Source organism: Chlorocebus sabaeus, chromosome 9 (genome assembly GCF_047675955.1).
Source record: "Chlorocebus sabaeus isolate Y175 chromosome 9, mChlSab1.0.hap1, whole genome shotgun sequence".
In the NCBI taxonomy this organism is placed as follows: Eukaryota; Metazoa; Chordata; class Mammalia; order Primates; family Cercopithecidae; genus Chlorocebus; species Chlorocebus sabaeus.
Genome location: NC_132912.1, coordinates 116958078 through 116983814, shown reverse-complemented (window position 1 = coordinate 116983814; position 25737 = coordinate 116958078). Strand labels below are relative to the sequence as shown.

Sequence of the window (25737 nt, the reverse complement as noted above, 5' to 3'; positions counted from 1 at the left end):
CCGAGAGCTTGCAGACCAACCTGTAGAACGGACAGTGTGCAGCCAGCACCGCAGGGGCCCGCCGCGATCCTCTCCAGCACGGGGCATTGCCGGCAAACTCCCGGACCATCTCCAGCGTCCTGCGCTCACAGGGGTGCGCTTCGACCCGGCAGTCTGTGTCCACAACACACACCCGCACCCACGGAGGAGACAGGGTTCCACCTCCTCCCGCCACACACGCTCCCCCAGTGGCTGCTCCCGCTCCTGGGAGTTTCCACCACACCCCCAGGCTGGCCACCTTCTGCTCTCTCAGGTCAGGGCACATCTCCAGGTGAGCGGCCCTGCTCTGCCTGTTCAGTCTCTAAGCATCTCCTCTGCTGGGCCCCACCCGACACAGCTTTTACATAATGTGCACACATGTACCCTCCACATAATGTCATCACTCTGGCTCCTGGGTGGACCCTGACAAGGACAACTAGAATGCAGGGATCTTGCACCAAGCAGAAAGCCTCCTTGTGCTCCTCTGTGTGGACCAAGGCAGGGGAGGAGACTTGGCTCTCTCTTGAGCAGGGGACAGGGAACCTACTACGTCTGAGTATCAAGCCCTGGGCCTCTCTACCTCCATGAAGACAAGCTCGGGGCTCCCAGCTGGGAAACCCATAGGGCAGGGCACAGGGAGACAGCGGAGTGCCCAGGGTGGAGGCTGCCGGTCTCTCTTTCTCTTGCCTGCCCTCCCTCGCTGGGAGGCTCCTGGGTCCTGACCTCTTGCCTCAGGGAGCCCTCCCCGACCCCACATGGCACTTCCACTCCCTCCAGGCTGGAAGGTCTTACCTGGCGTGGTGCTGGAACAGATGGCAGAGTTGCTGAGGGTGCTGAAGAGGCCGTTAGTGGCGTCCTCCACCTGCTCAGCCAACAGCACATGCTGCTCTCTCGGCTCGCTGGCCAGTGCATGCAGCTCCTCCCACCTGTGCCAAGGGGTTGTGACAGCTTGTGGGCCTGTACCCACCCTTCTCCTGCCCACTCATCTCCTAGGCCATGGGTTCCTTGTGGATGGCAGCACAGAGTTAGTGTCTGGTTTTGTCAGACCCATAGCTGGTGAGGAAAACAGTTAACCAGAGTGGAAATGAAAGAAAGTGGTTCTAGGTGACAGCAAGTAAAGAACAAGCAAGCATAGCTGGTAACAGAATGGATCTGTACCCTCCTCTCTTCTAGGAAAGCCTATTTGCCCAGCAGCTAGACAAATGGGGTAAAGGGGACTGGCCAGCCAGACTCCCCCTCCCCTGGCCCCAAGAATGGGCTCTGCCTCAGGTTGATTAGAGGATTTTCTTGCATTGTTAAACTGTGGAAAGGGGTCTTTTCTCTCCAGGGTGGAGCTCTGAAGACGTGAGCTGGGCACCATCCGCAGCTCCAGTTCCAGCTTCCTAAGAAAGTCAGTTAAGAGAGGAGGCAACAGGCCGAGAACAGCAGAGATGTGTGGAAGAATCTTGATCACACTGAAGTCCCTGACTCCTGCCCACCCCGAGGGACCCCCATCCCACCCAGTGAATGAGATGACTCCATGAATTTCCATTTTTGCCCAAATAAATTTCAGCAGAGTTTCTGGTACTTGCAACCAAGTGTTCAAACAAAACCAAAGTCAATGCAAATGCTTAGGCTCCCAAAGATCGAAGCTTCCTGTGCACTGGAGCCAAAATGGCAAAGTGACGAAAAGACAGATCCAGGGAAGGACCCGGACAGCTCTTCCAGTCCCCTCCCTTCCCATGGCCATGACACGATCCCCAGGCTGACCACCTGAGGGCTTGTGCCAGGGTGACCGAGGCTCTTACCTGGGAAACCTGACCCCCACAGCAAACACAGTGACACCCTTTTCCTTCAGCTGCTTGGCTGGCAGTGCCACATGTCCCTGGGACTTCCCATCAGTGACGATGACAAGGATCTGGGGCACAGAGGCATTTCTGCCTCCAGGAAACCCTCTGTTCAGAAGGTATTTCAGAGCAAGTCCTGTATCCGTGTGCCCTCCTCTGTGCACACCCAGAAGGAAAAAAGAAAGAAGCAAAGTGAGTGATGCAAGGAGATGAAGTTGGGATGACAGCCTGAAATCGATGGGCTCTTCCGTTATTAGCAAAAGGTCACCTTCTCCTAGCAGAGGCTCAAAGGGATAGTTCTACCATCTAAACCACAACAACAATGAACAGAAATTACTTTTTCCATGCATTTGAGATTCACCCTGCAAGTCTCTGTTGTATTCTGTAATAATGTCATTCTTCGTGTGTTGGGTGTGTTTATTTTCTCCTCCCCGAGTGATGACTCTGGGCTGACAGCTCTTGTCATTTGTCTGATACCTGCCTCCCATCTCCTCATCCCTGCGTCATCTCCTTCTTGTTATGGCTCAACATCTTGGGCTGGGAAAGCAGATAACTGAGCTTAGGAAAACTGTGTGAGGAAGGATCCTTAAGAGTGAAGGACAGGGCTTCAAGGCAAAGGTGTGATGAGAGTCTTTTCTGTGATCCAGGCCTTTGTGGGCCACATCCAAATTCAGGGTTGGGAGCTGGAAGGCTGAGCTGTCTGACCACCTCCAGATCAGTGCAGGTTACAGGGGTCCCATCTCATCGGGATGCCCGTGGTCCTCTATTTGCCATGGCTTGAGACTCTCTCATCCTCACAGCTCAGTTATAGCAACTGTTGACCAGTCCTGGAATCCCAGAGCAGTACCTCTGCTAAATGTCAAATTAGGAGACTCCGTAAGTGTCCTGTCAGAGAGGGGACTGCCAGCTTTGAGTGTCAGCTGGACAGAAAATAATGACTCACTACAATGGATTTTAGGTTACTGAATTGTGAGTCAGTCCCTGTTGCAGCCCAACTATTCAGTGGTTTGTAGCCCATCCAAACATGATCAACAATGTGAGGCTGATGGAATTACTGTGGTTACCAACTGTACACACAGAGAAAACCCTGTGGGAGCATTATTCTGAAATAGTGACTAACCACAGACTCTAGATGGGGGGCACATTTACACTCAGATTGTACCAACCATAAATTAAGGCAATGCCTACCTTTAATTCAACCCTAACTATGGTCATTCTTCTAATGTGAAAACATCCAACTGACAAGAGGCATGGGCATTGCCTGCTGTGTGTGTGTGTGTATGTGTGTGTGGTTTTATTTTTCATGCAAGTCTGACATGAGTCCTCCTGCCCAGGCATCTCTCCTGGTTGGCTCCCCTCCAAGCAGCTACTCAGGAATCCAGGCTCCTTTCATGTTGTGGTTCCACCTTCCCCTCAGTCCTCAAAATGCTCTCCATTCAGCAGGAAGACAGGTAAAGAACGTGAAAATTGTGCTTGGGAAGGATTTATAGACCAGGCCTAGAATATTCTTTTATTGCTTTCTAACCTAAGCAAGCTCTTAAAGAGCAGTTTTCTTTGCGGTGCTCCATAAAGTTAAAAAATGTCAACAAGAGTTGACAACTCCTAGAATTAACAGTCTTGCCTACAATATATATATATATAGACATTTGCATTGGTTAAAAATTCACTTAGTTGTTTTCAACCCATGAGTATTTACTGTGGATCCACTAGAGGGAAGATAGTGAAATGGAGACCAGGAAGTATAACCACAATCCTGCCCCTTAAAGAACTCCTGGTCTAGTTGAAGATACGGGATCTACAAGACAGCAAGTAAACAGGAATGCAAGGATGCAAATAATAGGAATTCAGAGGAGCAGATTCACTGTGGGGTGCAGCTGTCAGGGAACAGACTTCAGAGGGGAAAGAGCTTTTAAATGGGGTCTTGGTGAATCTGCTGATGAGGAAAGGAAGAGGCCATCCTGATTACAGGAAGGGGTTAAAGCAAAGACACAGGTGAGCAATGCAACCTGTGTTCTGGAGCTAGTGAGCAGAGCTTGGCTTGGGCAATGGGTTTATCAAAGAAAAACAGAGCATACCAACACGGATGAATCTTCGAAGAGGAAGACTACACCCACACCACTGACTCCCAAGCGCCCCTAACTCCTCTCACACCCTGCTGGATCACACATTAGATACCGAAGACCACCAACCCAATTCTGATTCCTACTAATAGTTTCCTTCACAAAAGAGCTCTTATATTTAAAAAGAGTGTTCTTCCAGGGCTCCTGGGAGAGCAGAATGGCTTCCATTTCTAAAGGATAATATTAGTGCTGACATTTTACTTTATGCCAGACACTTCACACACACACCTGTTACTGAATGTAATCCTTACATCCATGGTAAAAAGTACTCATCTTAACACTTAACAAACAAGGAAACTCCATTCAGAGAACAGTGATAACTGCTAATATTTCCCGGGCATTTAGCATGTGCCAGACACTGTGCTCAACCCATGGTTATCTATATATGCTTAGCATATTATAATTCTCACCACAGCTCTCTAGAATAAGAGAGTCCAGAGAAGGGTCTAAACTAAGGTTATGCCACTCATGAGTGGTGAAGGCAGGACTTGAACCCAAGGCCCTCCACTTCCAAATCCCAAGTTCTTAAACAGATAGTTACATACTCGTGAAGGCACGTGACTCTCATCTGGCTAGTGGAGGTCGGAACTGGAGTTTAAGCCCAGTCTGGTTGATTTTGAAGTCGATGCTCTTTCCTCTCCAGGAGTCAGCTCAATCTGGCCTGCTGTCCATTTTTATAAAGTTTTATTGGAAAACAGCCATACCCACTGATTTATGTACTGTCTACCATTGGCCTGAAAATACTTACAATTATTTACTATACAAGCTTTTACTGAAAAAGTTTGCCATCCCCTGTTCTAAACTGTCCTGCCTAAATGCTCATAAAACTTTCTTCTCATCCAAAGCCAAGCTGCTTTGAAGCAACCTGCGCCTCTAGCCACTGGCCAGTGAGCCCTATGGCCTCCTGGCTATGTTCTTGGATTCTGAGGTTCTCAACTAGTCCTTGCCTTCTCTCCCCAAAGCCTCCCCTCCCTTGTGGGCTATCTGATCGTTACCACTCCTACAGGCTCACAGCTTTAGGAATGAAAAGAAAAAGGACTTGTTCCCCACACTGTGTTCTGTTTCTCACAGGGGTCTGCCCTTGGGCCCCTTCAGAGTTAAACTGGTTTTCCTTTCCATCTACCACCTTCAGGGGAAGGCTTGGGTTCCATTCAGATTTTTTCTTGTTTTTTGAGACAGAGTCTCACTCTGTCACCCAGGCTGGAGTGCCGTGGCGTACTCTCAGCTCACTGCAACCTCCACCTCCCGGGTTTAAGCGATTCTCCTGCCTCAGCCTCCCGAGTAGCTGGGACTACAGGCACTCACCACCATGCCCTGCTAATGTTTGTATTTTTAGTAGAGACAGGGTTTCACTGTGTTGGCCAGGCTGGTCTCGAACTCCTGACCTCAGGTGATCCACCTGCCCTGGCCTCCCAGAGTGCTGGGATTACAGGTGTGAACCACCACATCTGGCCCATTCAGATTTTCTAGTGGGTCTGGGCCTACCTCTTCACAACTATCAGACTGTGGTTACAGAGATATTAAATTTCAGGGACATGAGAGCCCAGGCTGCCCACCACACAGGCCTTCACATTGCTCAGCAGTGATACCGATGCTGTCACCCTCTCTACCTCAGCACCCTGTGAAGGCTTTCCCACAAGAACCCTGTCTGCTGGCTTGTGACCAAGGTAAGGTGAGATTCCTCATGGCTGGACCTCTGAGACGTGAGAAGAAATCTCTCCGCTTACTCCAGGGAGCATTTCTGCCTGAGAGTCTGTTCTGAGCTCAGCGTCTACTTCCACATTTAACCAACGAGGAAACCCCATTCAGAGAATAGTGGTAGTAACTGCTAATATTTCCTGGCCACTTAGCATGTGCCAGATGCTGTGCTCAACCTATGTTTATCTACAAACGCTTAGCATATTCTCATATAATTCTCACCACAGCTCTCTGGAATAGGAGAGTCCAGAGAAGGGTGTAAACTAAGGTTATGCCGCTCCTGAGTGGTGAAGGCAGGACTTGAACCCAGAAAGGGGGGCTCTGAGGCCAGAGTCTCACCAGGGTTTTTCTAATTTCTCTCAAATTGGACTAAACTAGGTTACAAGATGAAAGTTCACAGATCAGCTACTATCTTGGGGGTTATGACTGCCATGCATGAACTTTTGGAGAGGGGCAGTGGGAGGGCTAGAATCAAAACATTTTGCTATCAGTGCAGACAAGTAATTAAGAAGATGAGTTCCAGAGGTGGAGGGGCTCCAATACTAGTTCTGCAATATCTTAGCAGGTAAACTTGAAAAAGTTACTTGACCTGAGTCCCAGTTTCCTTCCATGTTAAAAGGGGAAAGAAATAGTATTGTTAGAGGATGAAATGCTGGGTCCAGCGCCTGTGAGAACCTAGTGGGTGGCTGTTACCAAAATGAACCCACAGCGGCCTACTGTAAGAAGTTTATCTTTTGAGTCTAGCCTCAAATGCTAGTGTTCATAAAAATCTCTCAGGAGACTTAATGATGTGGATTTTCAGGTCCTATTCCCTGACAGTCCAAATTGGTGGGTCTGCAACCTGGCCTGAGAATCTAGATTTCAAACTAGCACTCCCTCCCTCCCTCCCTCCCTCACCTCCCCGCAAGTCATTCTGATGTCAGCAGGCCATGAAACAGACTACGAAAAATAATTCAGAAGAGGCCAGGCACTGTGGCTCATGCCTGTCATCTCAGCATTTTGGGAGGCCGAGGTGGGCGGATCACCTGAGGTCAGGAGTTAGAGACCATCCTGGCCAACATGGTGAAACCTCATCTCTACTAAAAATACAAAAGAAAAAAAAAATTAGTCAGGTATGGTGGCGGGGGCCTGTAATCCAGCTATCGGGAGGCTGAGGCAGGAGAATCGCTTGAACTAGGTAGGCGGAGGTTGCAGTGAGCTGATATCGCCCCCACTGCATTCCAGTCTGGGTGACAGAGAAAGACCCTGTCTTAACAATAATTCATAAAAACCCAGCTGGCGCAGTGGCTCACTACTGTAATCCCAGCACTTTGGGAGGTCAAAGCGGGTGGATCACCTGAGGTCAGGAGTTCAAGACCAGCCTGGTTAAGATGGTGAAACGCCATCTCTACTAAAAATACAAAAATTAGCCGGGTGTGGTGGGGGGTGCCTGTAATCCCAGCTACTCAGGAGAGTCTGAGGCAGGAGAATCACTTGAACCCGGGAGGCAGAGGTTGCAGTGAGCCGAAATGGCGTCACTGCACTCCAGCCTGGGTGAAAGAGCGAAACTCCGTCTCAAAACGAAAATAAAAAGAAAAGAAAACCCACTGTAGGTACAGTGATGCTGATTACATCTTTTTTCTCAACAACAGACAAAAATTCTGGAATCAACCTAAATGTTACCTTTTAGGAGATTAAATATATTGTGATAGCTGAATTTGGATTATTAAATAATCATTAAAAAGGATCAACATGAAAAATAATACAGCTTTATGTAATAGCACATACCAAATAATATTAAGGGAAAAAAAGGACAAAATGCTTCGTAATTCTAACTAACCTAAAAGCCACATTAAGTTAATGTGGTTTGAAAGAGGCCAGGGAAGGCCATCAACAGTTTTGTGCTAAGGTAAAGTGGAGACAAAGCTATGGAGGGAGTCCAAAAAATTCAGTCACAGTAAACACAGGGTTGTGTTACTATGAGATTAATGAAATGAGCACGGCTGGGCAGCCAGCAGGCCAGAAGCTCTGTGCATTCAGGAACCAATCAGCAGCCAGGTCTTATCTTGATTTTATGTCATCGTGGGATACAATGTTGGAAGGTTTGACTGCAATGTTTTTTAAACTTCTTGCAAAGTAGCAGTAAGGTGGTTGTCAGAGTGGTTTCTTAGCTACCTCAAAACATACTTTTGGGGGACTGCGTTGGTCTGGAAAGACAAGTGTCCTGGGTTTGGGTCGAGCTGTCCTAATCAGTCAAGCATTTAACATTTCACTGTCACTCGAGGGGATGGATACCCCATTCTCCCTGATGTGATGATTACTCATTGCATGCCTGTACCAAAACAAATCATATACCCCATAAGTATATACACCTACTACATAGCTACAGAAGTTTAAAATTTAAAAACAAAACTTCACTGTAGAAAAAGAATAAAGTGCCCCAGGAAGGTCATCACTCCCATTTGGCCCATGTTCCTCCGTTCTGATTCATAACAGCCTGTCTTCATTTTTAGTGTCCTCAGTAACCCCACAACTGGGGCCAAAAATCAGCGCCTCCTTTCCTTGTTTGTTGTCACTTACAGTTGTCCTAGGAAACATAAGTGCTAACCATACACAGCCCCAGAAGAGCTGACCTTGTTCAGACACATAAGAAGTCTTCATTCTCCACCCTCAATGTCCTCAATCTTAGTGTGTCTCTGCATTTCATGTTATAAATAATCCTCTCATGTCCTTGGTTATGACCTCAACACAGCTGAAAAGCAGCTCAACTAATCATCTGGGGGGTATGGGAGAGGGAGCATGATAAGAGGTGGGAAAGGACAGCTGGGTGGGGCCTACTGGATTGGCAGTGTAACCCACTGATCCTGGCCAGGGCACCTGTTTCTCCTCGGCCTCAATATCCTCCTCTGTAAAATAAGGGATGGAAAACATACTAGATGATCTCAATTCTCCTTGCTCCTTTTGTACCGATTCTTTGAGATCTGATTAGTTTTTCAGACAAGAGCAGAGCTGAATTCTTCGAGTCAAAGTCACTCAAATGGTCTTTGACTTTTAGCCTTAAACTTATACCAACAGCCTTTTTCCTCTGAAAATGCATATTGCATATAATGGGTAAATTTCTGTAACGACTTTATTGATATAACTTGCATAACATAAAATTCACACTTTTAAAGTGTACAATTCAGTGATATTTAGTATATTCACAAAGCTGTGCAATCATCACCACTATCTAAGTCCAAAACATATTTTTTACCCCCAAAAGAAGCCCTATACCCATTAGCAGCCATTCCTCATTCCCGTCAGCCCCTGGCAATGACCAGTCCACTTCTTATCTTCATGGATTTGCCTATTCTAGACGCTTCATAAAAAGTAGAATCATGGCCAGGCATGGTGGCTCACGCCTCTAATCCTAGCACTTTGGGAGGCTGAGGCAGGTGAATCACCTGAGGTCAGGACTTCGAGACCAGCCTGGCCAACATGGCAAAACCCCGTCTCTACTAAAAATACAAAAATTTGCCAGGCATGGTGGCAGGTGCCTATAGTCCCAGCTACTCAAGAGGCTAAAGTAGGAGAATCGCTCGAACCCAGGAGGCGGAGGTTGCAGTGAGCTGAGATCACGCCACCGCACTCCTGCCAGGGTGATAGAATGAGATGCCATCTCAAAAAAACAAAAAAGGTGGAATCATATAGTATGTGACCTATTATGCCTGGCTTCTTTCACTTAACCTAATGTTTTCAAGATTCCTCCATGCTATACCATGAATCAGTACTTCATTCATTCTTACAGTTGAGTAGTATTCCATTATTTGGATATACCACATTTTGTTTATACATGCATTAGTTGAGGATTTTTTATTGTTTCCATTTTGGAGCTGCTATAAATAGCACTGGTATGAACATTAGCATACAACTATTTTTGTGTGCCCATGTTTTTAATTCTCCTGAAGTGGAATTGCTGGGTCATACGCTAAATCTATGTTTAACATTTTGAGAACTGCCAAACTTTTTTCCAGTGTAGCACGCACCACTTACAAACCCACAAGCAATGGATGAGGGCTCTGCTTTATCCACAGCTTTACCAACACTTGTTTTTGTCAGTCTTTGAGCCATCGTAGTGGCTACGACATGGTAGCTCACTGAGGTTCTGATCTGCATTTCCTTAATAGTTAATGATGTTGACAATCTTTTTGTGTACTTATTGGCCATTTGTCTATCTTCTTTGGAAAAATGTCTACTTACAAGGTTTCTTTGTGAGGTGATAAAAATGTTCAAAACTTAGAGTAAAAGTTGCTTAACTCTGTAAATATACTCAAAACCACTGAGTATATTTCACATTAAATGTGTTAACTTTATGGCATATAAAATATATCTCCATAAAGCTGTTTTTAAAAAATTAGTGTGTATAACAATCACAGCGGAGGGTGGGGAGAGGTCTTTTAAAAGTGCAGTTTCGGCCGGGCGTGGTGGCTCACACCTGTAATCCCAGCACTTTGGGAAGCCGAGGCGGGCAGATCATGAGGTCAGGAGATCAAGACCATCCTGGCTAACACAGTGAAACCCCATCTCTACTAAAAAATACAAAAAATTAGCCGGGCGTGGTGCGGGCACCTGTGTCCCAGCTACTTGGGAGGCTGAGGCAGGAGAACGGTGTGAACCCGGGAGGTGGAGCTTGCAGTGAGCCAAGATCATGCCACTGCACTCCAGCCTGGGCAACAGAGCAAGACTTCGTCTCAAAAAAAAAAAAAAAAAGTGCAGATTCCTGGCTGGACACAGTGGCTCACACCTGTAATCCCAGCAGTTTGGGAGAGCAAGGCAGGTGGATTGCTTGAGCTCAGCAGTTCAAGACCAGCCTGGGCAACATGGCGAAACCCCATCACTACAAAAATAGAAAAATTAGCCCAGTGTGGTGGCGCATGCCTGCAGTCCCAGCTACTTGGGAGGCTGAGGTGGGAGGATGGCTTGAGCCTGGGAGGTGGAGGTTGCAGTGAGCCAATATAGTGCCACTGCACTCCAGCCTAGGCAACAGAGTGAGACTGTGCTTCAAAAACCAAGCGCGGATTCCTAAATATACCAAGAGCAGAGAGTGATTCCACAAATCTGGGAGGAAGCCCTGGCACTGTGTGTCTTTGTCAAAGATACGGAGCAAGGCTGAGACTATTCTCTGTAAGAAGCCAATTCTTGGAGGCCCCAAGGGCACAAGGCTCCAGGGGAAGAAAAGGCCAATGTGCACTAATGTATTTTTTGAACATGTATTAATGAGCTCTTTCCTTTCGTACCTTCTTGCATGATGACTTGCCCCTTAATCTGTTCAAGGGCAGAGGAAAGGGCTGGGATAGATAGTCCAAGATAAAAGTCAGTGAGGGTTACTCGGACATTCTTGAGGTCTGCAGGGCTCCCAGAGTCCCTGATGTACCCACTGTAGGGCCTCAGGTTTCCTGAGAGCACCGACAGAACTACAGAGGCTTGCAACTGGAAAAAGGCCCTCAGAGCTCAGAGCCTTTGCAATGGGAGGAGACAGCCAAAAACGGCTCTGACCATGGACTTCGGGGGACTTCAGTGGACACTAGTACAAGGGGCAGCAGGAGCCCAGAGTGGATCCAGAGACCAGAATGGCAAGGGGCAAGTCAAAGTCATTATTCTGTGAGGGCTTGTGAAAAACATTATATATGTGTATGTGTACACATGTATGTGTAAATATGTGCATATGTATATATGCATATATATGTATCACATGCATATAGATTATATGTATATATATGTAAAATACATAAAATATGTGTATAAAAACATATGAGCATATACACATATCATATTCAGATGCACACATCAGCTAACTTATAATGTAAGTAAAGTAAACATATGACTATATATATATATTTAGAGGGTGATATTGTTTGGATGTTTGTTGCCTCCAAATCTCATGTTGAACTGTAATGCAGTGTTGGAGGTGGGGCCTGGTAGAAGGTGTCTGGATCATGGGGGCGGATCCCTCATGAATGGCTTAGCACCATCCCCTTGGTGATGAGTGAATTCACATAAGATCGGGTTGTTTTAAAATGTGTGCCACCTCCTCCTCTCTCTTGCTCCTGCTCCCTCCATGTGATGCACCTGCTCCCCCTTTGCCTTCCACCATGATTAGAAGCTTCCCGAGGCCCTTACCGGGAGATGTTGGCATTATGCTTCCTATACAGCCTGCACAACCATGAGCCAATAAAAGTTTTCTTCATAATTTACCCAACCTTAGGTATTTCTTTATAGCAATGCAAGAACAGACTAACACATAAGGTGTGTATATGTATGAGCACATAACCAGATAGTCACAATTTTTAAAGCACTCTCAATAACAGAGGGCACTTACTCTTTTTAGACCACAAAAATGAGGCTCAGAGAAGTGCGGTGAACTGTCCAAGCTGCAGTGGTCACAAGAGACAGAAATGGGATTAAGACTCAGTGTTCCTCCTATTCCTCCAGGCTCTTAACCCCATTCGTGACCTTCAATAGCACTTTCTCCCAGGTAATTGACAACTATACATCACAGCAGCAAATTTTTTTACTTCCACTTAAATTCCTACCTGGGACATTATCATGCAATAAGGAGGGGCAGCCTTGAGAATGGAATTCGTGTGACCAACTGTGCCCAGCTGGGCCCCTGAAAGCAGCCCACAGTCCTCTCTGTGAGCCCAGAGCAGGACCAAACCCTTCAATGGAGCAATTTTAAGAGCAGCTGGTGTCACCCTAACCACAGCAGTATCTGATCATACATACTTGAAAATCATCCTCTTGATTTTTGCCTTCACTTCCTGTTGGGTTGAAAATGAATCCAAGGGGAATTCCAGATGAGGAGTGGAACTGAATTGGAACGCTCCCACTCTGACCTGCAGTAGGAGACAGTGGGCTCAGGGCCCCGAGACTGGGGTCAAGTCAAAAACATTCCTAAGAGGAAAGAAGGAGCAAGAAAGGTTAACAACCCTCCTCCCACCTGCTCAACAAACACCAATGCCAGAGCTTTCTTTCTCCTGTCTCCCTGGGAGGAAGTTCCAAAGACCCATTTGGAGAACCTGGAAAAAAAACCAGCCAAATCTGTTTGTGTTCTGCACTGATGACCCCAATTCAATCTTCTTTCCTGACCTTCTGCTAGGCAGCTGAACATTCTGGCAGTGTTCTCGGCTGAGCTTGTGAATCTTTAGGGCAGGGTCTCCGCTCACTTTTACCAACTGCCTCCCAGCTGCCAGTGCTGTCTTGAGCAGTTTCATGCACTATCTCATTTAATCCACAGAGTCACTATTAACACCCACATTATGGGTGGAGAAATCCCAATGTGGAGAATATATACGTCTGGCCCAAGGCAAATGCTTACTTGCGCAGGACTAATAAGAAAGGCAGCCAGGCCATTGGACTTTGTGCCTATGGTCTTCCCTAAGACCCAGTTACAACTCCTGCCTTCTTAGCAGCCAGCACAGGCCAGCAGCAAAACACTTACTGACCCAACTGGGGCTGCTGCGAAGCTAACCACAGCCACCATCACTGATAACTCATCACTAAGCACAGCCACCCCACAACCCAGTCCTTGACTGGGTGGTCAGCCCCACCAGACCTGCTCCTGCCAAGTTAGAGAAAGTCCAGGTCTCTAGACCACAGTCAGACCTGGGGGACAATCAGCATCCACAACTGAGATGACCAGCATTGGGGCTGAAGTTCTTCTGTAATGAAGGAGAACACTGGTGAATCCACATAGATTTTGTGTCCTAATTGAGGAGGCCATAGGAGATCCAATGCCTTGCAAAACTAGAGAAAGGAAACTGAGTAAAGTCGCTCTCTGGATCCTTAAAGCACTAGCATGTCTTAAGCAGAGAAGGCTACAAACATTCAGGTTTCCTCCCGAGGGCCCAAGGCCTGCACCTCATCATTGGTTCTCCAAAACCCCTGGAGAAAAACATTCTCTGTTACTATTCTCAAAACTAACCCTAGTTCTGGCCAAGAGTGCAAATGGGCCAAGTGAGTCATGTTTAAGGAATGATGCTGCCACTCTGCTCCTCACTTGAATTCCCTCACTGCCGTTCCCTCGACAGGCCTGGGACCTGGGAGATGATGGAAACGCCCTGCCACACCAGGCCGGCTGCATCTGCTCTGGATCAGCTGGGTGGGGTTCTCTTTTGCAGGCAGGGTGCTCTGGGAAGAAGCTCTTTGGCACCTTAAGCAGAATGAAATCTCAGTCTTCAGTGGGCACATGAGGGAGATGGACACAGGAAGACAGACCAGTAGGTGATCTTGGGAAGAAGCTTCTGGGAAGGAGAGCTTCCTAGGTTTTCCTTGAAGTTAGTGTGTGATTAAAAAGGGGCATCTCAAACCAGGGGGAAAAGATGATCTAGTCAGTCAATGATATTGGGACAACTGGAGAGCAATCTACAAAAATAAAGGATAAACTGTAAATGAATTCAAGATTTTGGGGTGAAAAATCTAAATATGAAAGTTCTAGAAAACCTCAGGAGAATTTCTAAAATTTCAATGTGTAAAAAGACCTTACTTGCTATTACTTAAAATCCAGAAGCCATAAAGGAAAGATTGATAAATGTGACTGCATGAAAAAAAAAAAACAACTTCTGCGGGACGAAACATACCTTAACGGAATAAAAAAATAAAGACAAAATGGAAAAATTATGTGCAATTCATGTTAAAGGGTTAGCTTCCTCAATATATAAAAAAATGAGAATCAACCTACAAAAGACCAACAATTCAACAGAAAATGGGCAAAGGATTTGAACAGAGATTACAGAACAAGAAATACAAATAACTCTTTAATGGAAAGATACCTGGCCTCACCATAATGAAATAGCATTTTTCCCCATCCATTTAGCAAAAAACCATATACGATGTTTCCAGGGTGAAACGAGAATTCTCAAACATTGCTTGTAGAAATGTAAATTGGTACAGCATCCATGGAGGGCAATTTTTTAATATTTATTGAAAATTAAAAAAAAAAATTTAAAAAAATGCATAGGGCTACTGGAAATGTATCCTACTTGTACGTGTGAAATGATGTTATTTACAAGATCACAGTATATTTGTAAGAGCAAATATCCATCAATGGGGTTAATTAGACCTTGATAAATCCTTATGATGAAACATTTTAATGACCTGTAAAAAAATTATACCTGTATACAGATATGCAAAGATTTCCAAGAAAATGTGAGGAGAAAAAAGGCATGAGAGAACAATGTGTGTGGTAGGCTACCCTTTGTGTAATAAGGGAGAAAGAAGAATATTTATTCATATTGCCTGTATTTGCACAAAGTGATTCTGGAAGAGACTCAAGAACACAAGTTGAGGGACAGGCCAAATGGAAAATGTGTGGGTGAAAGGGAGACTTTTCACTGTACATCTTTTTATTGAACCCATGTGAATGAATTACTTAGTTGAAAAAATAACCTCCCCTGAGACCAACAGCTGGGTGTGTTTACTTGAGTTAAACAGGAAGAAATATAACTTCAAAACAAGAAGGAAGCAGCTTAAGTCAGTAGTTAAAGCATTTTGTTTAATTGGTGGTTTGGGAACAAAATAGTTGCCTTTTATCTTCAGTTTACTGTACGCTCAGAAACAGGCCCGCCCAGCTATCTCACCAGCCATAATCACTCTGCCCCAGTCACTACATTAGAGCCAGGAAGTGAACCTCTCAGCTTTTAAGTGTTAAGAGGAAGACTTCAAACACCTTAAATCCACCTTAACAACAGAGCATTCATAAAAGTCTTAATTTACAGCTACTTGACATTTCTTCTTGAAAACTAAAGTTAAAGCAAGTAAAACACGGCACAAATGAAATCCCTTGTACATGGAGATAACACAAAGAGAATCCAAAAAAAAAAAAAAAAAAAATGCAGCAGCAAAAACATACAGCCTGAAGTCACAAGTCAGACTAAACCATCTTAAATCGCCCTCATGCAAAAACCCTTCTGCAGCATGCCAAGGGGTCCACCTGACCTTGGGGGTCAAGACACTAATTCACTCACCCAAGTAAACACTCAATTCCTCTGCTTCTCAAGTCTTGCTTCGAGAAAGCTTTTCTCAGGTTAAGCCTGAATCTAACTCCCTGAACACCCAGATTCTACTCTTAAAAAACAGAGCCATTGTCTGCTCTCTCTCACATGAAAATGATCCTCAGGTTCCCTCATTCACAGAGGTTTCCAGGCCTCTGGCTGTCCTGGCTCCCTCATGGGCACTGACCGGCTCATGTCTAACCAAGAAATCAGCCCCCAGAACTCAATGACACTTTCTAGATGTGGTCCAGCAACGCCCAGGTTAAATTCTTGAACTCTGGGATCTGCTTCCAATAGCATCAGCCAGGAAATTTCTTGTCATGGTTTTCTTACACCACTCCCACACACACACACACACACACACACACACACACACACAGACTGCCACACTGCTGGCCATTTGCTGTGTGATAGCAAGGTGTGAATTTTGAGGGCTAAGACAAATGGCCTAATGGAGCAAGTCCTGGGCTGAGAGTCAAGAGCCCCAGCTCTTCCACACTTAGCTCTCTCCTGAGGTTGCTGTGTGACCCTCGACAGTCACTTAGCCTCTCTGAGCCTGCTCCCTCATCTGTGAAACACACACTAATAATCCACAGGACCCTACATTCCCAACTAGCCAACCCCAGGGTCTCCAGGCTACTCATTTCAGGACATTACATCAATGCCAAGGTCAACAATGTTTAATCTTCATGCTACTTCTCTTTATGTTATTCCTCCATGAGTAACTAGTGACACTTTATAAGGAACTCTTTTAAAACAGGGTCCTGTGCAGAGGATGGTAGGGAAATGGCACTTTTTGGCCCGGCCCTTTCAGGGTCTATGCTGGTTTAACATCATGGTTAGAAAACTTCTGGGCTGCTTGTGCCTAGATTGAACGATGCTGCTATGGAGTCCTCAGGCACAAGACGGTCTAAGGTCCAGGGAGTATGCTCCAGCTAATAAAACGACACACCATTCTGCAGAAAATCTGGCCCTCATTAAAAGCCATGTATTCTCCTAAATCCTAGAGGTTTTACTAGGATTAATCTAGGAATGTTATCTTGGAAAACCACTTCCTTCCTCAACCTGTATGCAACTGGTCTCTCATCCAAGTAATGACAGCTTTTCCAGGCTACATCCTCTTTTTTTTTTTTTTTTTTGAGATGGAGTTTCACTGTCACCCAGGCTGGAGTGCAGTGGTACGATCTTAGCTCACTGCAAGCTCTGCCTCCTGGGTTCAAGCGATTTTCCTGCCTCAGCCTCTCAAGTAGCTGGGACTACAGGCACGTGCTACCATGTCCAGCTAATTTTTTGTATTTTTAGTAGAGACAGGGTTTCACCATGTTAGCCAGGATGGTCTCGATCTCCTGACCTTGTGATCCGTCTGCCTCAGCCTCCCAAAGTGCTGCAGGCATGACCCACCGTGCCCGGCCTCTCTTAATTTTTAAGCTGACTTTTGAGTAGGTTCACGTGACTCAAAATCCAGAAAATATTTAAGTCTGTATTGATGAGTCTCCCTCTGGCCTTGTGCTCTGTCAACTCACTTCCCAATCTCCCCCTTAATGAAAACCACTGTTCTCAGCCTCTTACAAATCCATCCACAGTGTATACAGATACAGGAAAATATAAAGATAGATTTTCATTCATCCCCCCTTATCTTTTACATAGAAAGTAACATACACACCCTTTGCACCTTACTTTGACACTTCGCTTGTTCTGGTGTTTTTCCATATCAGAGAGCTTCCTCACTCACTCTCTGGAGCTGGCTAGTGTTTCAGTATATGAATGCATCATAATGGATTTATCTGTCCCCCTCAATGTACATCTGGATTACCTGAAATCTTTTACAGTTTACACACATAATGCTGCAATGAATAACTCTGTATGGGTACTATTTTGCATGGACGTGTGTATTGTAGGATAAATTCCTTGATGTTGAATTGCTGGGTTAAAGGATCCAAGCCTTTGTAACTGGGAAGAATACTATTCGACGCCCCCCGGAGGCTGCACCATTTCACACTCCACCAGCAGTGTATGAGAACACCAGTTTCTTTCAAGATTTGCCAGTGAAGCATGTCACCAAATTTAGGATTTCTTTTGCTAACCCAGTAAGTGAAAAACTGTATGTTAGGCAGAGGGTTTGCTGACCCTCTGAGTGAGTGAGGTTGGGTTTCTTTTCATATGCCTAAAGGCCTTGCATGTTTCATTTTCTGGGAATTGTCTGTGTTCCTTGCCCATTTTTCTGTGGGATTGTTTTTTTTTTTTTAAAAAAAAAAAAAAAAAAAAAAAAAGGCCCCTTTTAGAAATAAGAGCCACCACACCTACCACACTCTGCTATATTTAAGACCTACTATTTGAAGAACAAGAAATGAGGATACTGTCTGGATCCACTCAAGCAGGAGTAGTTTCTCTCAAGTGCAAGAGAGGGTAGGAGCTGTGCTTCATGTTCAGTCTGCTGAGGTAGTAACAGCTTTAGTCTGCTTAGCATGCTTTCCCCTTCCCATTGTTCTGCAAACACAACCCAACCTCTCTTTCTAGAAGAAAGTCAAATCCACTCCCTACCCCAAAAACATGGCAGAGCTCTTGACTGAGGTCTGGCCAGAACCTCTCTTCCCTCTGACTGCTGTGATTGGTCAGTGGATTATCATGTGACCTAGGCCTGCCCAATCAGAGCCCTCCCTGGGGCTCTGACCAGCTCTACAGAGAAAAATGTCCCCTTAATTTTTACTGGGGTCACTAGCTTGAGGAACAATGCAGGACAACTTGGCTATGTCAGGAAAACCTGTCTGGGAAGAAGTCAACCAAAAGAAAACAAAATTGAGAGAAGGAAAAAAAAAAAGGAGAGAGAGAAAGATGCCTTATAGCCTCAACTCAGCCCTAGGATCCCACCATGCCAGGAACCAGGATTCAGCCCCCTGGTCTTCCCAGCTCCACAAGCCAGTAGATGCCTCCTCTGCTTGAGACCGGGTTTCTGTCCCTTATCTCAGAAGATGCCCTAACACAAACATCTACAAAGACTTGCACTCACCCTCTCGGTGCTGATGTCCAGAGCGTCACAGACTGTAATGGCAAAGTGCTTGGACCTTTCAAAGCTCCCTTTCCCGACGCTGTTAGACCCATCTAACAGAAACAGGATGTCCACTGCAGCGGAGCACCACATCACTAGGGAGAGCGGGACAGACAGGTGACAACCAGTAGCAAGTGGGTCTCACTTCCGAAGCAGAGTGAAGGCATAACAGCCTTGTGGTGGGCCAGGCTGCTGCCCCGCTTAGCATGAAAGGGGAGAACTAACCTGCAGAAGGCGGCCCTCCTCTGAAGCAGGAAGCACAGGCACCATGGGTATGATGCCCACAAATAGGCCCTTACATGAAAGCCTTTGTGTTATAATAATGGAAGAACCTAGTTCAACAATGCCAATTAAGCTCTATGAGGGGGTCTACTGGGCCAGTGAGCAGCACTGAAAAGGCCTGATCCCAGGCCTTGGAAGGCCACAATCTAGTGTGGACACGGGCACCCTGATATGTGAGGCCATATTACCCAAGAGTTCAGTAGCAGTAACAGCAGTCATGTGGAGGGATACTGATTAAGGTGGAAAAGGAAGGAATATGGTGGGAGATGGGCATGGCAGGTAGCCACTCCATCACCTGCTGAGCAGATAACACAAAACCTTGAGGCACAGGCCAAGTAATTCAATAATAAAGATTTACTAAGGCTGGGCATGGTGGCTCACACCTGGAATCTCAGTACTTTGGGAGGCCAAGGCAGGCGGATTGCTTGAGTTCAGGAGTTCAAGATCAGCCTGGTAACATGACGAAACCCCGTCTCTACTAAAAACACAAAAACTAGCTGGGCGTGATGCATGCCTATGGTCCCAGCTACTTGGGAGGCTGAGGCAGGAGGATCGCTTCAGCCCAGGAGGTCGAGCCTGCAGTGAGCTGAGATTGTGCCATTGCACTGCAGATCCTGGGCAACAAGAGCAAGACCCTGTCTTTAAAACAAAACAAAAAAAGGTTTACTGAGCTATTTTGTTTGTTTTTGAGATAGAGTTTCCCTCTTGTTGCCCAGGCTGGCATGCAATGGCACAATCTCAGTTCACTGCAACCTCCGCCTTGTGGGTTCAAGCAACTCTCCTGTCTCAGCCTCCCGAGTAGCTGGGATTACAGGCACCCACTTTTGTTTGTTTTTAAACCAAGTAACTTGGTCAGGTCGCTGTTTGGGGGAAATGACTCTGGCCACAGCATGAAAGAAAGATGGGAAAGGGGCAGAAACTCTCTGGGAGAACCCGGTTCTCCTCCAGTCCCTCACGCAGAGGTCTGAGTGGGCATCCAGAGGGTTAAGAAGAACCTGGGCTTACTTTTGCTGGCAACTGAAATCTTCCCGATGGTTTCTCTGCTTACATGGACTTCCTGGAGAGGGAGAGATGGGGGCACTAGGAGAGAAAACACCAGAAGCAACCATTAAAATGCTGAGAGGGGGCGGCTCAATCTCCACATTAAGTGATGGGACTGAACAGGTAACAGCAGAGAAACCTAGAATGTGGGGGAGTGATGATTCTTGCATCTCAAAAATTACCAGATGGATAACATAAAGAAACCCCCCAATTACCTCACTTCTGTGAGGTATCTTTGTATTTAAATGTGGGTAGTTTTAAGAGAAAAGAATAAAAATAACACACAGTGGGGCTCTAGAGAGCCTGTGATTCTGAAAACTTTTGTCCCTGGTCAGGTGTAATAACCGCAGTCTCCTGGGAGTGCAGCTCCTTGCGCGACCTCTAGGCACATCCTTGGAAGCTCCCTCACTACCCCTGCCAGGCCCCTCAGGAAATACATCTCACTGCCTTGAAGATTAATCTTCATGGCCAGGGGCGGTGGCTCATGCCTGTAATTCCAGCACTTTTGGAGGCCAAGGTGGGTGGATCACGAGGTCAGAAGATCGAGATCATCCTGGCTAACACAGTGAAACCCCGTCTCTACTAAAAATACAAAAAATTAGCCGGGCGTGGTGGCGGGCGCCTGTAGTCCCAGCTACTCGGGAGGCGGAGGCAGGAGAATGGCGTAAACCTGGGAGGCGGAGCTTGCAGTGAGCTGAGATCACGCCACTGTACTCCAGCCTGGGTGACAGAGTGAGACTCCGTCTCAAAATAAATAAATAAATAAATTTAAAAATAAAAATACAAAAATTAGCTGGGCATGGTGGTGTGCGCCTGTAGTCCCAGCTTCTCTGGAGGCTGAGGGAGGAGAATTGCTTGAACCTGGGAGGCAGACGTTGCAGTGAGCGGAGACTGCGCCACTGCATTCCTGCCTAGGCGACACAGCGAGACTCTGTGACAAAGAGGGGAGGGGGAGGAGAAATTGGAAGGCAGGGGTAAGACGCCAAGGAGGAGGTCACAGGATTGCTGAACAGTGAGCCACCCATGATGGAAGTCCCGAAGACAATAAGGGGTCCCCGGAAGGGACGTTTGGAAAAGCCAAAATCCTCTCCGCAACTGCAGCTGGTAGGTGTCTAGTGGCAGAAGAGAAGTACACTCAGATGCTTTGTAAATGTCCATGTGCAGCAACTAAACACAGAGGAAACAAAGCTAGAGGGGCAGAGCCTAGGAGCGGCCAGGTCACGGAAATGGGGCAGATGAAGGAACACGAGCAGGCCAGGTGTGGTGGCTCACGCCTGTAATCCCAGCACTTTGGGAGGCCAAGGTGGGCCCATCATCTGAGGTCAGGAGTTCAAGACCAGCTTGGCCAACATGGTGAAACCCCATCTCTACTAAAAATATAAAAATTAGCCAGGTGTGTTGGCAGGCACCTATAGTTCCATCTACTCGGGAGGCTGAGGCAGGAGAACTGTTTCAACCTGAGTGGCAGACGAGTATGGGGGCTGCTGTGAAGAGAGGTGAAGGAGAAACAGCAGGGAGGACAGGAGGAATCACACAGTACAGGGCACCTGGTCTCAAAGTTTGTAACTGCTAGGAAAGTGATGACAAGAGAGACTCCAAAAGAGGGTTTCAGTCTGGGGGAGTGACAGCAATGACCCACGTGATTGGTCAACCTGCTAATTCAGCACCCTCTTCGCTGGTTCCAGCTCTGTCTTTCCCAGCTCCTTCCCATTCACTAGTCCACCATGCAAACTAAACTAGTCTTTCTCCACACCATACCTTTGAGCAGACAGTTCCTGCTCACCTAATACTCCCTCCTCCCCTCAATCTCTACTCATGGAGATTCTAAGTCAATGTGCTGAGCCAGCAGTCAGCTCCACAGCCAAAAGCTGACGGACAAATCTCTCTCATTAGATCTGGCACAGTCTGCTGCTGCTGTTTTGCCACCAGAGACAGAAACAAGACTTAGACTAGAAAGAAAGACAGTAGACATAATTAAAGAAAAGAAAATCCACCTGCATTAAAAAAATGGCAGCTATTGGGACAGAGGCAGGGGCAGCATCAAAAACAAAAACAGGCTGGGCGTGGTGGCCCAGCACTTTGGGAGGCCGAGGCAGGTAGATCACCTGAGGTCAGGGGTTCAAGACCAGCCTGGCCAACAGGGTGAAACCCCATCTCTACTAAAAATACAAAAAATAGCTGGGTGTGGTGGCAGGCACCTGTAATCCCAGCTACTCGGGAGGCTGAGGCAGTTGAATCACTTGAACCCGGGAGGCGGAGGTTGCAGTGAGCCAAGAGTATGCCACTGTACTCCAGCCTGGGTAACAGAGCAAGACTCCATCTCAAAAAAAAAAAAAAAAAAAAAAAAAAAAAAAAATTACAGGCTTTCTGCTCACTGCATTCAGTGATCACGACCATGCCAACTCCTGGGCCCACTGCAGCCCACCCCATAATGTGGTGCTGTTTCCACGAGCCCCTCGCCTGACTGCCTGGAAGCTACCCGAGGGCAGGAACATTTTCACCCAGTCCTCCACAGAGCCTCATCCAGCCCTCTGCATACAACACACAGGCCCTAAGGTTTCCTGAACTGAGTCCGCGAATTATTCTCCTGGCAAAGGGCCCAGTAGCTGAGGAATCCTCAAGACCCCACAAAGAACAGAAAAATACAGTTTCTTTTTAAATGTTACCAGCAAATTCTCCAGCTGAAGGCAGGCCAGCCATCTCCCCAGGATGGGAAGGTAGGGGAGCTCTGTGAGCAGAGACCACTCACTAAAGATGTCGCTCAGCTAACTATGTCTCTGTGCCCTGTGCTCAGCTGTCATGGCAGGTGGCAGGCTTCAGGTGAGCCCACCTTGAGCCCGGGTGACATCCCCCATGCTCCCTGTGAAATGTCCTCAGGACTGCAGAGGCTCCCCCTGAACAGGCGGCTGCTTCATGTGATTGCTGCTGCTTTTTCCAACCAAGTCAGCAGCCCCTTGAAGACCAGCTGCCTGGACTCCGGAACTTCAATCTGCAGGATGGGTGACACTATTGAGCTGGCAGGGTTGAGAATCACTAATCTAGTCAAATTCTTTCACTTTACAGAGTGACAGCCAAGTCTTAGAGAGAACTTTTGTACATTCTTATCTTTCCAGAGAAGTCGAGTGGTACGGCCAGCCCAGGAATAGGGAGAACTGGGTGTTAGTCCCAGCTTTGCTACATAGCTGCGTGACCTTGGGCAGGTCACAGGGCCTCTCTGGGCCTCCCCTGCCTCATCTGTACAACCCAAGGATGATCAGATCAAGTGTATGTGATCGCGATCGGGAGGCTGGACGGGGCCACAGAAGGCAAAGGTCCATGACAAGTTGGAACAGAACCTGGACTATGCCCGGGACTGCAGAGACTTCATTCAGGTCCTGGCCCCAAACACATCTCACCACTCCCCAACCCCTTGGCCAAGAAGCTGCTGTGTTACACTTTCCATCCACTCCACCTGGCTTACAGACAGAGGGAAACAGGTGGGCTGGGCAGCCAGGCTGGAGCCACCAGCCTTTCTGATGCCCGCGAGGTTCCAGGAAACAGGCAGGTGTTAACATTAGCCAATTCAGCAGAGAACAAATATCTACTCATGGAAACACAGACCAGGGAGGAATTGCAAAAAAGAATCCCAGAGGCCACTGTGCAACCCCTTGGCTTTACAGAAGAGGATCCCGAGCCTCACAAGGCTGGGACAGCTTGGCCGCCCAGTCCACCTGTTCTTACTTGTAAGACAACAATCTGCAGACACATTGATTCCTTCCTACCTTCTCATATTTCAAAGAGGCTAGAACTTGAAAGGGACAAAGTGGGAAGTAAAAAGAAAGTGAATTTGCTCCATTATTTATTCATTAATCTATTTCTGGAGCATAAACTGTGAGCCCTGCCCAGTGCAGGCCCTGAAATAATACAGTGGTGAATAAAGAATGTTAAAGAATGTGCAGTCTCTTTCCTTGAGGAGCTTACGTCTTATGGAAAAGATGTCATTTTAAAATGCACACAAAACTCATATCTGTGTTAAGTGCTACAGAGCAGGGGCTACAAGCGGTTTGACGAGGGGATGAGACATGATCTAGAGGTCCCAGGGGAATTGTGCTGGGACCGAAGGATGGGGAGGAGTTTGCCAGGGTGGCAGTGTTTGGTCGAGGGGGTGATCCAAGCAGAGGCGCAACATAATTCAGAACCTTTTTGGTGGCAGGGAGCAAGGATGCAGGGCAGGACTGGAAGGAGAGTGGGCTGTTGTGCAAAGGGCACAGAGGGACTCACGATGGCCAGGGGTAAGACGAGACAAAGCCTCTTAAGAGCCACAGAAAGTTGGCCGGGAGTGGTGGCTCACGCCTGTAATCCCAGCACTTTGGGAGGCCGAGGCGGGTGGATCACGAGGTCAGGAGTTCAAGACCATCCTGGCTAACACGGTGAAATCCTGTCTCTACTAAAAATATAAAAAAATTAACCGGGCATGGTGGCAGGCGCCTGTAGTCCCAGCTACTCGGGAGGATGAGGCAGGAGAATGGCATGAACCCGGGAGGCGGAGCTTGCAGTGAGCCAAAATTGCACCACTGCACTCCAGCCTGGGCGACAGAGCGAGACTCTGTCTCAAAAACAAACAAACAAACAAAAACAAACAAACAAACAAAAGCCACAGAAAGTCACTGAAAAGTTTTAGTTGGGAGTGAAGAGGGGTCCAGACATGATCCGATTTGCATTTTGAAATGGCCGCTGTGAAGATATGGAATGAACCCAATCAATGATAGACTGGATAGAGAACATGTGGTACATATACACTATGGAATACTATGCAGCCATAAAAAGGAACGAGATCATGTCCTTTGCAGGGACATGGATGGGGCCAGAAGGCATTCTCCTCAGCAAACTGATGCAGGAACAGAAAACCAAACACTGCATGTTCTCACTTGTAAGTAAGAGCTGAGGGCCAGGCGCGGCAACTCACGCCTGTAATCCCAGCACGTTGGGAGGCCAAGGCAGCCAGATCACCTGAGGTCAGGAGTTCAAGACCAGCCTGACCAAGATAGTGAAACCCCGTCTCTACTAAAAATATAAAAATATAAAAATTAGCCGGGTGTGGTGGTGCGTGCCTCTAATCTCAGCTACCCAGGAGGCTGAGGCTGAGGCTGAAGCAGGAGAATCGCTTGAACCCGGGAGGCAGAAGTTGTAGTGAGCAGAGATCACGTCATTGCACTCCAGCCTGGTGACAGAGCGAGATTGCATCTTAAATAAATAAATAAATAAATAAATAAATAAATAAATAAATAAAATAAGTGGGAGCTGAACAATGAGAACACATGGACATGGGAAGGGAAACCACACACACTGGGGCCTGTTGAGGGGTGGGGTGGGGTGGGGAAAGGGAGAACATCAGGATAAATAGCTAACACATGCTGGGCTCAACACCTAAGTGATGGGTTGAGAGGTGCAGCAAACCATCATGGCACACACCATAGCACACATTTACCTATGTAATGAACCTGCACATCCTGCACATATACCCTGGAACTTAAAAATAAAAAAAGAAAATAGCCACTGCATGGAGAACGGTTTGGAGGAGGACCAGGGGACCCAGGGAGACCAGCAGGAGGCTTCTGCAGTGATCCAAACATGAGATGACATGGCTTAGACTAGGGAGGTAGCCACGGAGGGGAGATGCAGGTGGATTCAAGAGACCTTTAGAATTGAGAATCAAC

General features: G+C 46.9%; 1 protein-coding gene across 5 annotated transcripts in view; it reads right to left on the bottom strand.

The window, feature by feature from the left end:
• Positions 1 to 25737, bottom strand: part of VWA2 (von Willebrand factor A domain containing 2) — a 54620-nt gene that overhangs the window by 18373 nt on the left and 10510 nt on the right. For all 5 annotated transcript variants that reach the window (XR_012094051.1, XR_012094050.1, XM_073019384.1 and 2 more), the window contains exons 3-8: positions 20006 to 20080; positions 18680 to 18813; positions 12407 to 12516; positions 1806 to 2000; positions 811 to 944; positions 21 to 153 (exon numbers count right to left, since the gene is read on the bottom strand). Coding sequence is in view for 3 of the 5 variants with exons in the window: in XM_073019384.1 (XP_072875485.1) it covers positions 21 to 153; positions 811 to 944; positions 1806 to 2000; positions 12407 to 12516; positions 18680 to 18813; positions 20006 to 20080 (781 nt within the window). In the remaining 2 variants the exon portion in view is untranslated. The remainder of the gene's footprint in view (positions 1 to 20; positions 154 to 810; positions 945 to 1805; positions 2001 to 12406; positions 12517 to 18679; positions 18814 to 20005; positions 20081 to 25737) is intronic.